Source organism: Cygnus atratus, chromosome 5 (genome assembly GCF_013377495.2).
Source record: "Cygnus atratus isolate AKBS03 ecotype Queensland, Australia chromosome 5, CAtr_DNAZoo_HiC_assembly, whole genome shotgun sequence".
Classification (NCBI taxonomy): Eukaryota; Metazoa; Chordata; class Aves; order Anseriformes; family Anatidae; genus Cygnus; species Cygnus atratus.
In genome coordinates, this window is record NC_066366.1 from 54,817,642 (window position 1) to 54,830,515 (window position 12,874).

General features: G+C 43.1%; 1 protein-coding gene across 2 annotated transcripts in view; it reads right to left on the reverse strand.

The window, feature by feature from the left end:
* Positions 1–12,874, reverse strand: part of CDC42BPB (CDC42 binding protein kinase beta) — a 95,473-nt gene that overhangs the window by 66,667 nt on the left and 15,932 nt on the right. For both annotated transcript variants that reach the window (XM_035551417.2, XM_035551416.2), the window contains exon 2: positions 190–281. In XM_035551417.2, the coding sequence (XP_035407310.1) occupies positions 190–281 (92 nt within the window). The remainder of the gene's footprint in view (positions 1–189; positions 282–12,874) is intronic.

Sequence of the window (12,874 nt, forward strand, 5' to 3'; positions counted from 1 at the left end):
CTGGACACTAGAAACCCTGCTTCAAAGGGACCCCCCTTTAGCAGTACCTTGCTAGCATCCTACATTTGCAAGTATTTTAATATATCTGTGTAAATCTTCTGTCTTTAGGACAAATTCAACTGCACCAAGAAATCAGATGCACAAGTGATGAAAGTTATATTACTACAACTGAGAGCAAAACTATCTTACCTCACCAAATGCACCTCTTCCAATCACTTTTATAATTTCAAAGTCATCGCGATGAAGTTGCATCTCCTTTACCAACTTCGTAAATGGTCTTGCTGTTTAGGGAAAAGAAAAGAAGGAAAACTCTATTAACAGAAATCCCATGAATCAAAGTAATCCATAAAACAGAAGTCTGAAGTACTTGCAGCATATCTAGTGCACTTTTTCAACTACTGCTAGAATGTACAAATAGTAGAAAAACCTTCATTACAGTATGCAATTAGCACTTAGAATTAAAAAAAGTTTAATCCTATGAATACTGAAACTTTTGGCTGTATTTTTATGACTGTATAGATTACTAGGTTCCACCTTCTGTTATCAGTTAACTTATCTGCCGTATTCATCCACCACCAAGAACTGTGCTGTGAGCCACAATCCAAGTGCTCTAGCAGTGATTACATGGCCACACAGACTTGAAATTTCTAGAGCTGCAGTCAAGGAGGACTGTGCATGAGATAAACAGACAAATAAGCTGAAGTTCCCTTATTTTGTGAGCAGAAAGCTATAGATTCTGTTACTAAATCACCCTAACATATGGACGGCCAATATCAACTTCAGTCTGGGATTCTGCCTTGTTTCCATCAAATAAAGAGCAAAGTCTTTCAGAAAGAGGTTTTGATCTGCCACCCTGCCTTTCTTTAGGGTTTCATGAGTCAGCAAAGGACCATAAAACTGGGAAAGAGCTCATTCATTATGGGCAAACCCTGAAGAAAACAATTGTGTTATCCTCCAGCCACTGGAGTAACTCTCCTCTTAAGCAGCATTCAGCTTTCATTGTTTTATATCTTTAGTTACTACCAACTGAAGTCTTAACAGCTCACTTTCAGTAGACAGGGCTCTGCGCAATACCAATGAATCCATGTTCTACAAGATCTGTTACTTTGAACTATTTTTTCGTCTTAAAAACAGAAAAACAAAAATCGCATTTGCCAGATCTCAGCTAGAACAAGTCTTGAAGGGCTGCAGCCTGAAAGGTGTCCAGCAATTAACTGACCTACATTTACTTTGCAATAGTGGTCCTGCTGGACTCCACACATTTCTCAAAGCATTTAGCCAATAAATTCCGCTGTACCTGCAGATACCATCCATCTTCTCCTCTCTAGCCCCAATTCATAAAATTTTAATTATTTCTAGTGTATTATGCAAAGAGTATTACTGTCTAGATACAACACTTGCTACAATAATCATTAATAATCAAAATAAATAGCAAATTGTGAGACCAAATCAGTAAGAAAAAACAGTGGTGCAAGCTAAATTGCACAAAAGCAAGTATGGTGTCTACAAAGGGAATGCTTACACATCTAATTAAGCACAAAAAATTGTGCTTTTCCACCTCATCACAAACATTCCCAGACCAAGACAACTGAAGTTTTTAAAACATATATTTTCCATTTGCAGCGGAGTAAAATATCACAGAACTACTACTTGTAATTCCACCCAGACTCCCATGTTACCTCCCCATGCATTATGATTATAAACCAATGGGTTAAAAACTAAACAGAACTCCTATAAAAGAGGGCACTGGACTGACAGTGTATTTCGGATGCAAACAAACAAACAAACCAAACCTTACAAACACACAGGAGATGCAGAAGTCTGAACTCAATTACGGATTCTATAGGAAGTCAAAGCAAGAAAGCCTGAAAACTTGTCAGCAGAAACTTGCAGCAGCTAATACAATGAAGAAATACCTGGACTAAGGAACAGCCACGTTTCTTCTCTGTTCTTGAAAGAACTGTTTATGAAAAGGCTTCATCCACGAGCAATTCCCCTCTCACTGGATAGCTTCATGTTTCTCCAAAGCGTGAAATTTAATGGGGAATCTACTCGATCCTCCACTTGCTTAGGGCAGAGACGCCCACCAGTCTCTCCCACGGGACAACTGAGACTATCATCCCAAACCCACCAAATTGGTCCGATCTGACATCTGTACAACGAAGCACCACTACCAACGATCATGTTATACATTAATTATTTGCAAGGTGGTTCTGCCTCCTTCCCCCCCCCCCCCCCCCCCCCATCAAATCAGGAGGGACTGAAGAAATGCAGTTACAGATCCAAAATAAGTGTCAACGTTTCATACACAAGTTAATGACCTGCGTTCTGCAGTAGCAGTCCCTACGCGAACTGAGCAGAACAACACCTTCTGGTTTTTATTACAATTCAAGGGAAGTAGGAATGAAATCAAGTAGTTTTATTTGTGGAAGATACTAAGCCAATACTTTTTTTTTTTTTTTTTTGAAATATCCTTGTCACTAAACAGAAAACCAACATAATTGGTGCAAGTACTTATTAAAAGAACCTTGCCACTGCAAATCAATTGCAAGTAATTTTCAAAGCAGAATGACAAGCCGACACAGGTTTCAGCTTACTGTCTTGTACATTAAAAAAAAAAATCTTATTTCTTTATTTCTTACATTTTCATTACTTTGTCAACTGGTGATGCTGTTATTTTCTACAGTTTCCCTTGCTTTGAAATACTCCAAATTTCATCTTGCTAAAAATTGGGATTCAGTTTAGAAGTGCATTAAATTGTACTAAAGCAAGTTAATTCAATTAGCTTTCTATTTTAAAATAAATATTAATTACGTATCAAGCATACACTGGACTTAAATTCACACAAAAAGAAGAAATAGTGACTGCAAAGGAAAAGCACTACTCCTATCTTTCTAGGCAGTGGATCCTTCAAGACGGCAGTACAAGCAGACCTCACCCCTGCACCTCCACCTCAACTCAAAGACCACAAGTCCCAGCTCAGTCCCACTGCTTCATCTCCATTTGTCAGTGGAAGTCCTGCATAACAAAATTAATTTAACACATGCAAATGAAAAGGTTTTCTTCCTAAAACGAAGTTACTGTTTTTCAGAGTATTTGTGCACTTCATCAATGTTGACTTTTACTATTTAGCAAATGCTGGTGTTAAGAAACACAGCCACTTCAGCAGCAACTGTCTTGGAAAGTTTAGCACCAGACATGAACAACCGAATGCACAGTAAGATGATAAACTGGACAGCACTTCCCCAAAAAAAGACAAATTCAGGTCTTTGTCAAGGCACCTAAGGTTTCTGAAAAGGAAACAAAATTTGAAAATAGAACCTAATTTCCACAGAATCTCATCATCACAGAGGCCAAAAGGGAGTTTAGGCAGCAAATCAGAGCCCAGAGGAGGCAATGAACCAGTAATTGTCAAACTGATACTTACTTCATTGACATCTGGGAGAAGAACCTTGTTTGTACCAGCATGTAGCCTGCTGCTTTCAAGTACTGGATTGTGCAATTTTTACGTCTCAGTAAGTGAAATCACAAAATGCTTCCAATCCGCTTTCCTGCTTCCCCTCAGGCCTCCTGTTGTTCCTCACCCATCCAACACCCAGATTAGCAGCATGCACACAACTGGCAAAACTCAGGGAGCAGAAACTTGCTCCAGAAAGCGTGTAAGAGCCCCATGTGCTCTTTGCCAAAACGATGCCAAGTGATGCACCCACTGCTATATAACACCAGTAAAGGACTCAAGCTTTTCCTTTTATATGTCACTATTTTATAAATAGTGAACTCAAAGCAAAGATCTCCCCATGTACTGGAATAATTACATTTTACTGATTAGTTCTGATCCCAATATTAACAGCAGGACTTACGATTTGGAACTGATATAAAACTTAACGAAAGTATTTCATCTGGGCAAACAGAAGCATTAACTGTACTGGGGGTTTTACTGGCAGCCACTACTAAATTTTGTTATATATACACTGTTGTCAGGGCAACAATAGCTCTGAGTAATTGCATGAGTTTGTTTATTCACGACTGAGACTCTAATCAACATTTGGGACAGGCGTTCTGCATATCTGTATGCAGCACCATCTTTTCTCTCAAGCTGATTCTGCGTTATTGTATTTGCTCGGAAGAAGGGTGCTCTCCACAAGGCCGCACAGGAAGAAAAAAAACTAATTTTTAAGGAGCCAAGAAACGTCTGCTTTCAAGAATGTAATACCAAACATTAACGGTCTATGTTTTGATCAATATTCACAAATGGAAGTGAAATGCCAACATCTATTTCTTCATAGAAACCATGGTGTGTACAAAAGGCATAAATTCTCCACGCACAAACAAATTATATTCCAAACATTCTCCTCTTTGCCTGATAGATGGGACTAGGATGTTTTGTTTGCACAGAAAGAAAACATCAATTTGAATAATTTGAAAATATAATTTGAAGCCCAGTCATAGGTAAATAGGTTTGTGATTTAGGTCTCTTATGTACATCTATACCGCAGTCACTTTGTATTATGCCACCTGATAGAAGACGTTTCCAGGTGGAACTGTTTCTGAAGGACCAGAAGCTGCAGGAAAGGACAGGAGAGGTGATCCGATGTGACAGGCGAGGCGCCCTCTGCTCTGCTACCGCCACCAAGGTCAGAAGCACACACAAGATTTCATTCCCAAATGCAGGTTTGGGGAAGGATGGTAGTACCGTCAACATCCTGCTCAAAAATAATAGCGCAACTTTCTCCAAGCTAGAATGTGGTTAAAAACAAAAAGTGTTGACATATGTTTTGGATTTGTACTTTCTGCTCAGATTCTGAACTGTGTAGATTGTGTTAATAATTTACTCTCTGGAAACAGAGAAGCTTGCACCTTTACGTTGGAGTGGACAAAAAACTACCCTGGGTTTGTGATAACTCCTGCTTCAGCGGTGGAGTAGTCCAGCAGCTCCGATTTGAGGACTCGTGCATATTTTGTTTGGCAGTGCAAGATCCCAGAAATTCACTCACAAAAATCACCGAGTAGAAGCTGTCAAATGTTCAGGAACATCTGATGTTTTGTTATCATTGGCAACTTCAAGCTTTAAATAAATGTGACAACTGTAAGAAACTTACACGCAGACAGAAGCATAGGACAACTCAGGCTGAAAGGGACCTCGGGAGGTCTCTAGACCAACCTCCTTGCTCATGTCACTGTCTCTGTTTACTTCAGAGCAGGGTATGTTGGTTTTTTTTTTCTGGTCAGGTCTCAAACACTTCCAGGGACGGAGATTCCGCAACCTCTCTGGACAGCCTATCCATATACCCGACTGCCCTGCACCAGAGCTTCATAGGTCAGAACTGATCTTGTGAGTGATTTGGGTTTTAAGCCATTATATAATGAGATGATAGCATTCAGGTAGACCTGCCTAGAAGGCACGTCCAAACCATCTGTTACACAGAAATTCATCTGCCGTCACACTCCCTTTATCTATTCACTCCCTGCACAAAACGTTACGGTGGAAACCGTGTGAATTGCAAAATATTAATGTCAAAGAAACAACAAGATGTCGCAGATAATTGTCTGTGGAGCCCCACTCCCACCAGGCAGATCCAATATTTCACTTAAGATGATGTTTTCTTTGGAGGAAGAACACGAAAGAGAAGCGAGTTTTACCGTTTCCCTCCACCACCTCCTAACTTACGTTCTAGAAAGCAAGCAGCTTGTTTGCCCTTTGTGCACCCTCCTCAAAGCAGCAGCATTCCTGTGATATTGCTGCTAAAACAGCAGGCTGACAGGTTCAACAAGTTAGCACTCGTATACCTGTCTTGAGAGATACCCACACCCAGGTAGCCCCAACCAGCTTACCGGGGCTGATAAATACCTGCCACAACCCACACTTTCGCCTTTTAAAGAAGTACCATCCCCTCGCCGCTTGATTGTGCGATTTTCCCTCTATTTTAGAAGCGTAAATTTCTGCTAATTCCTCCATCCTTTGTTTACTCCAGCCTTAATTTCTTCCAGTTGCAGATCCTTGCCTCCCTTTTCCTGCGCAGTGTTTCCTCTTATCAGCCAGCCCTGTGAGTGCCTTTTGTCAGTCTGGTTTCCTAAGGAAATAAGGTATGTGAGCACACTGCTCGGCGATCAGAGCCCAGTCCTCCTCCCCAGCAACTTTTGATCCCTGTTAAGACACTTAATGAGGTTTGGTAAAGGGGATATTAACTTGTCCAAAGACACCAAGTTCTATAAAAACCGATGGTGATAGGAAAGACGCCCACAGTGTCACCCCACAGGTGTACAGCTGGGCAACGAGCACACACTGAGCTGCAGAGCAGACATACCTTGCTGTGCCCGGTCACGGAGGGAGCTATAGGTACAGCAGGATGACACTGAAACGTTGGAGGGAAGAAGGAAAGGCGCATCAGGAAAGGGAAGGCAGCACGGCGGGAAGGGCAAGGGCTTGTTCCGCTCAGCCTTGTAAAGGAGCAGATCCCAAAGAGATGGGAAGCCAAACTTCTACTTACAAAGGCGGCACATTTTGTGTTCTCTGCCATTTTCTGCTGGGTGTTTCACCCCTGCCATGCCCTCCCTCCCACGTCTCTAACGCGCGCTATATACACACACATACATCACTTATCCTGCCTGGCTCCTGCTCGGGGATCTGATTCTTCATCGCTCACTCAACATTCATTAGACAAACAAATCCAGTGGTGCAAGACTTGGGTTATCAACGAACACAAGCTCCACTGGATTGAACACCTGCGAAGCAAAGCTGCTTACCCCACGGCAGGGCATTCGCAGCCCTCGCAGGACAGCCTCCTGCTGCTTCGCACGCTGCCACAGCCCCTCGGTCCCCCCGCAAGGCCACCGGGACTTGGCGAGCCTGGCTGGTCAGTACTTCGTAATAAGTGCATGTGCTAACATAACACCAAGGAAGCCTGAATCTCCTTGAGGCCGACTGCCAGTACTTTTCATGAGAATTAATAAGCGGTGAGTTTATTAAGGAATTTAAGATTGTGTTATGAAACTCAAAACTAGCATACAAAAGAAACTCTTTCCTGAAGACAGAGCACACAAAGTTACAGAGCTGTAATTATGGAGTTTGCTTTGTTTTATGAAAGGCTTCCAACGTACATAAAACAGAGTGCTTGAACACTTTCAGTCAGGTACCTTGGTGGCATTTAGACTGATCTGGATTACATAATCACATGCAAAATCCTCAAAGACTTAAATGGACAAAGCAGTCATTACTTTGGGGCATGAACCAAAACTGTGCGTACCAGAGCTGCTGCAGGATGCTCCAGGATTGGCTTCATCAGTCACAGAACTAATCCTGGCATTTAGGGTTCGTATACTAGTTTGGGATGACTATCTACATGAAAGATGTAAAGGTTTTTGCTTCATCCTCCGTGCTAAAGGATAATGGCATCAGGAAGCGTTCTGAAGGGGAAAAAAAGGAGTAGCAGCACTGGTTCCGATCCTACTAGTGTCACTACATTTGCTGGCAGAAGAGCCAGGCATTTACCTTGAAACCTCATCTGTGGTCAGTGCTATTCATTCAGCACAGTTTTTGTGTGGCAAACCCCAAAAGCAAGCACCACATAGAAGGACTCCATGGGCAGCACCCCGCTCCCGTTGCCAGCTCGCTGCTGAATGCTACCAGGAGCACTTAAGAGCTGGCTCGCTGCCCGACTGGCCCATTCACCGCCTTTCATGCTTACACTGAAAGGACACCAAGGATAACACTTGAGGTTTGTACAGACGAGCACTGAGGAGCACACCGATCCTTCTGAGAGGTCCAAGTGACAGAAGGCATTGCCAGCACAACTCCTGCCAGTGCAGCCATGCTCCTCGGAGAGCCAGACAGCACCTGAGCTCTCGCAGGCCAGAGGGGAAATACGCTCTGGCTTACATGTGCAAGAGCAAACACCCAGTGACCGTTTGCTACATACATATATACACACACACACACATACATAAAGAGAGAGAGAGAAAAAGACAGTTGCTTACCAACAGAATAATGGTCAGGTGAAACAAAAGCCACATGCAAATCAGACCTAAAGGTAATGGCATATGCTAATGCTACAAATCAGGCAGGGGTCTTTCTAGTACTAAGGTCAACACTAACAGTTCTATCTGCCAGTGGAAAGACTGAAGAGAAATATGGTTGTGCAGAGCATTTAGTTTGGGAAACCTAGTAGAGACTTAACATCCACAAAAGCGTGGTGCAGCTGCACAATACGTGACATGTATCAGGACACCGACAGACCTTTCTACACAGGGCGACACATTCCAAGCAAGGAAACCTGCACCTTTATGAGTAATAACCAGGGTACTTCAAAACAAAACAAAAAAACCAGTCAGTAGCGTGAGAGATTAAGTTCTATCCCAACTCTCTCTTGAGAATTTTAAAGCTCCTAGAGAAATCATGTTCCCAACTGCAGTTTCCAATCTTTCATATCTATTTCCAAGCTACCGCAGTTGGGGAGAAGGGAAGCCCCGCTGCCTCCCTAACCTTTCCCTGAGGTTCCCAGCTCTCCCAGCAGACAGATGGATCCCCTGGCAGTCTATCGGCCTCCTCAGCCTTAGAGACTTCACCGACTGATCTGCTGTGCAGGAGCCCAGTAATGCCTGCATGCTGTGATTTTCTCAGGAGACTGAAAGACTAGATTTTGCTTCGTACCTGAATTTCATGAGGTTTTCAAGCATGGTGTTTTCCTTCCTTTTAAACATTACAAAGAAATACGAGGAACAGATAACTATTCCACAATAAAGTATCTGTTCTGCTCTTACACAACTGTTAATACCAACACCTTCTTAAGCTTCATCTTCACTTTGTTTTCCTCAGGAGGATCAGATCCAGCGCAGAAAACACATGCACACCAAGTCATATACAAGCTCTCTGAATTAGATACTTTCCCAGAGACTAACTCTCTGACCTCCCAGACATTTGAGACAACTGACGGGGGAGTTGCACGACCGCTTTAATCCAGGAAATCCATTCTGCTGCCGGAGGAGTCCCTCCTTCCCACCAGCGCTCCGCTTTCGTTGCCTGGCTCATCGCTAGTGCTCACGTGGCACGTCGGACCAGGAAACGTTTCCAGGCGAAAGCTAACTTGTCCATCCATCCCCTCCCACCGCACCGCTCGCCCCCTGTGACTCACGCGCAGCTGCAGCGCTGGAGCACCAGCCCGCGGCAGGCTGCAGGAAGAGGCTGCAGAGGACAAAATGGCCTTTTTTGGAAGCGATGGCATCTGCCTCCGACCGCAGACAGCTCCAATCTGGTACACAAGGCTGCTCCCAGCCAACCTACAGCGCACGAGGACGGGATCTTCCAAGATGCACGTCAAAGCGCTGTAAGAAACGGGTGACAACAAACACTACGGAACACAATCTCGGCTTAATATAGCTTTATTTGTTTGGGTACCTGAACGGTGCTGTGCTCCAAGTCCAAGGCCAGATTTTGCAGGTGCTGGGAGAGGCGATTTAAGCCACAGCAGATTGAGATCGCATACTGAAGCACATCAGTAATGGAAAAAAATGTTTCATGCTTCGATGCGAGTAACTAGTTCCAAACAGTAAAATATCAGCGATTCAATCTCCCTCATTCCATAACAAAGTTGTAAATATTTTTAAAATCCACTGATTTTCCTGCATGATGAATGATCTAAAAACCAGTTAAGAATAAGTTTTGTAGAATACTTAGTAGGTTATGACTACTCAGAAAAACCCGTGGAAATTTTCACTTATTTTTCTGATGGTTTCAAACTAAAGATTAAGAACATCTCAAATTTGAGCTCGCCCAAATTTCAACAGTGATTCTAACTAAATTGCATCAGAACCCAGTCTCTCGCACACCCTCCTAAGAAATAAAAATTCCAATCTGATGACCACACTGTGATATAAGCTTACACATTCACGTTAAGAAACTACCACTTACATCATCACACAAGCAAAGTTTGTTTGAGCTTTCCAACTGCATGCTGTATTTCATCTTAAAGGGAAACCCTACCAAGACAAGCAGCATTTTACCACTTATTATTTACAATTAAAATACTTATCTTTATTCTCCAGATATACACAAGATGCTCTCCCAAGTAACCAAAAACTTCATACAGACACTATGTAACAGCAAAATTCATACTTTGGTTCTGTATCTACCACATGCCACCTCTCTTATTATAAAGGTTTGATGTTTCTGTTAATAAGCTCTTCTTGACAAAGCACACACACACTTACAGTCACAGGAGAGAAATCCACCTTACCAGGTACCACTTTTCCATGCCTATAAATTTAGAGTGAATTTCAGACGTAGCTCAGTGAAACAAGTGAGGTGATCCCAGAGCCCTGCAACCAGAGGGGCAGTTGCACAAGCCTGCTCTCCTCCTCGTGTTAGCTGTAACAAATTTGGCAGGTCGCACCTCACCCATCCGATTCTGCTCACTAACCCAGCAGAAAGCTAAGCTCCCAAGAAACTCAGCGCAACCATTTCCAGGTAGTTGAGCGAACTGAATTGTCACCGCTGAGGGGTCTGGGCCGCTACAGCAGCACAAGCAAGAAAAGGGAAGGGGTTAGGGGTTAGAGGTTCCCCCCCCCCCCCCATGAGGTCATCATCTTAAATGGCACAGATTGAGATGAGATGAGTCTGTCCAGATTGAGATTGAGATGAGTCTGTCCAGCAGCCCTGGCTGCAGCCTTGGTGCTGCATGCTAGGCTGGGCGAGGGAGCAGTGGGATCACAGCGACCCTTTTTGCCACGCTTCAGCTCTCATCCAGACCAACACAAGCATCAGGGAAATAAGAGACCAAGGGGATGAGGCATCAGATCCAGCTTACAGTGCTACAGAGCTGCACCTGGTTCGGGTTGGTTTTGTTTTTGATGGCTCATGGCTGCAGTGCTATCACATAACCACCCTGAAGTGCTTTCCAATACAAAGAGTGTGGAGGACAACACCTCCGTGAAGCACAGGTGTGGCACAGCTTTGTTCCTATCACTTCCTTCTACAGGGCAGCAACGTACAGGACATTTTCTCCAGCATTACTCACCCTGGTTCAGAACGTCCTTAGAGCCCCAGATCTCATTCAGAGGTCAATGGAAGTCAAACTTTTGCCGCATGCAAAGGCGACGAAGACGCGTGCCAAGCAATTGCGGGAGCCAGGGACGAGTACCTCAAGTTTCTCCGAAGCAGAGAAGAGGGGGATTACCTTTAAATCTGCAGAGAATACTAAAAAGTCTCTTGCTAAGACTTGCTTTGCATTATAATGAAAGGTTCAGAGAGGCTTTTTTACTATTTATAGATAGCTTTTCTTCATCTCCTTTTTACACTAACCCCACAGCCCAACATGCCCTCTCTGGGGCAGGAACTGTACAGCCAGAGCCATTCTTGCCCTGAAACATAAACGGCGAGTATTTAAACTCAGACTGTAATGTCTAGCTGGTTGCAGAGCTACACAAACCCCAGGCTCTCCACCTCGCTCTGCCGCTTCCAACACCTCTGGCTGAACGTGGTGAAGAGCACCAGTAACAGTAGCGGAAAGGGATGAGCAAAACTCTTCTAGACTTGCAAGGCACGATGAAAACCTCTGCGTCTTTAAGCCTTACAAATGCATTCCTCTGACACAACACTCCTATGCCCTCTTCCCAATCCTACTCCAAAGAAAACAATATTTATCTTATGCAAATAATTCATATTATTTACAAAAGCTACTTAGGAAGAGCACCACTTCTGATTTCACTAAGCAACTTTTCCTTAATGCCAAAATCTGACTCAGCACATTTTAAAGTTTGTCTACAGCTATCTGCAGGCATTGCATATGCTACAGTGAAAACTGAAATTGAGAAGCCTGGATATTGCGGGGAAAAATAACTACTGGAAACATATAAGGAGATGCTACATCTGGCTTTAGGTCTTGATCTCCAGGAACAGAGGTGGACCACTAACAGAACAGGATTTTTTTTTGTTAAGTGCTCATGGCTCAAAAAAGCCAAAAATTGACAACAGAAAACTGAGAAACCTGCAGAATTGGAGGTTTTGTTTGTTTGTTTCCGAATACTTGTTAAAGAGCTCTGAAAGAAAACATTTTGGATGAACAAGAACCTGGAACATTAGACACATGCCATTTTACACAAGCTCAAAACTTCTCAGTGTCCTTTAACCCAGATAGTCACCCACAGAGAAGTCAAATCCTGGAGTTAAAGTGAATTTTTCAAATCTGTCTTAGAACTGAAGAGCTTTAACATACCATACATGTGCAAAGCATACAGAACAAGGATCTAAAAACAGAAGAACACCATGCCTTTTCCAAGAGACATTTCAGAGTCTCCAGGCCTTCTAAGTTTAGCTCTCTCTAGTAGAGTTGGGAAGATTTTCTTTCTTCTCTACCCCACGTTGTGCATTTCTGGCACCTACCCCTACACAACTTTCTTTTTCACAATTTACATACAATACGCTGAATAAACTTTCCTTTTATATTGCATGTGCCAAAAAACACAAGCTTTTGCATTTGTTTAGTGTTTTTACCCCCGTCTTTTCTTAACATCTTTGCTGTGTTATCTTTCAGAAGTTCTTAAAATCGGTTTCATGATTTTGGATAATTTCTGAGCAGACTGTCAGCCCACGCAGCACACTGGTTCATGGACATCTTTCCAGGCTTTCCCAAACTCCCCGTAGGCTCCTGGAAGCTTACATGCTCCTTGCTGCCATTCCAAACCAAAAGGGACCTCCCATCGCTGCGCGCCCCAGCAGCCGGCTTCTAGGTTCTCCCTCTTTCTTGTGTATGCTTGAAGCAAGTAGGAAACAAAAATCTGTTCGTTGTCCTTAGCTGATACCGAAGTTACATCCATTAAAAATTAAATTAAAATTAAAAAAGGAAAAGAATTTCAATCATCACACTCACAGTTGTAAATATTA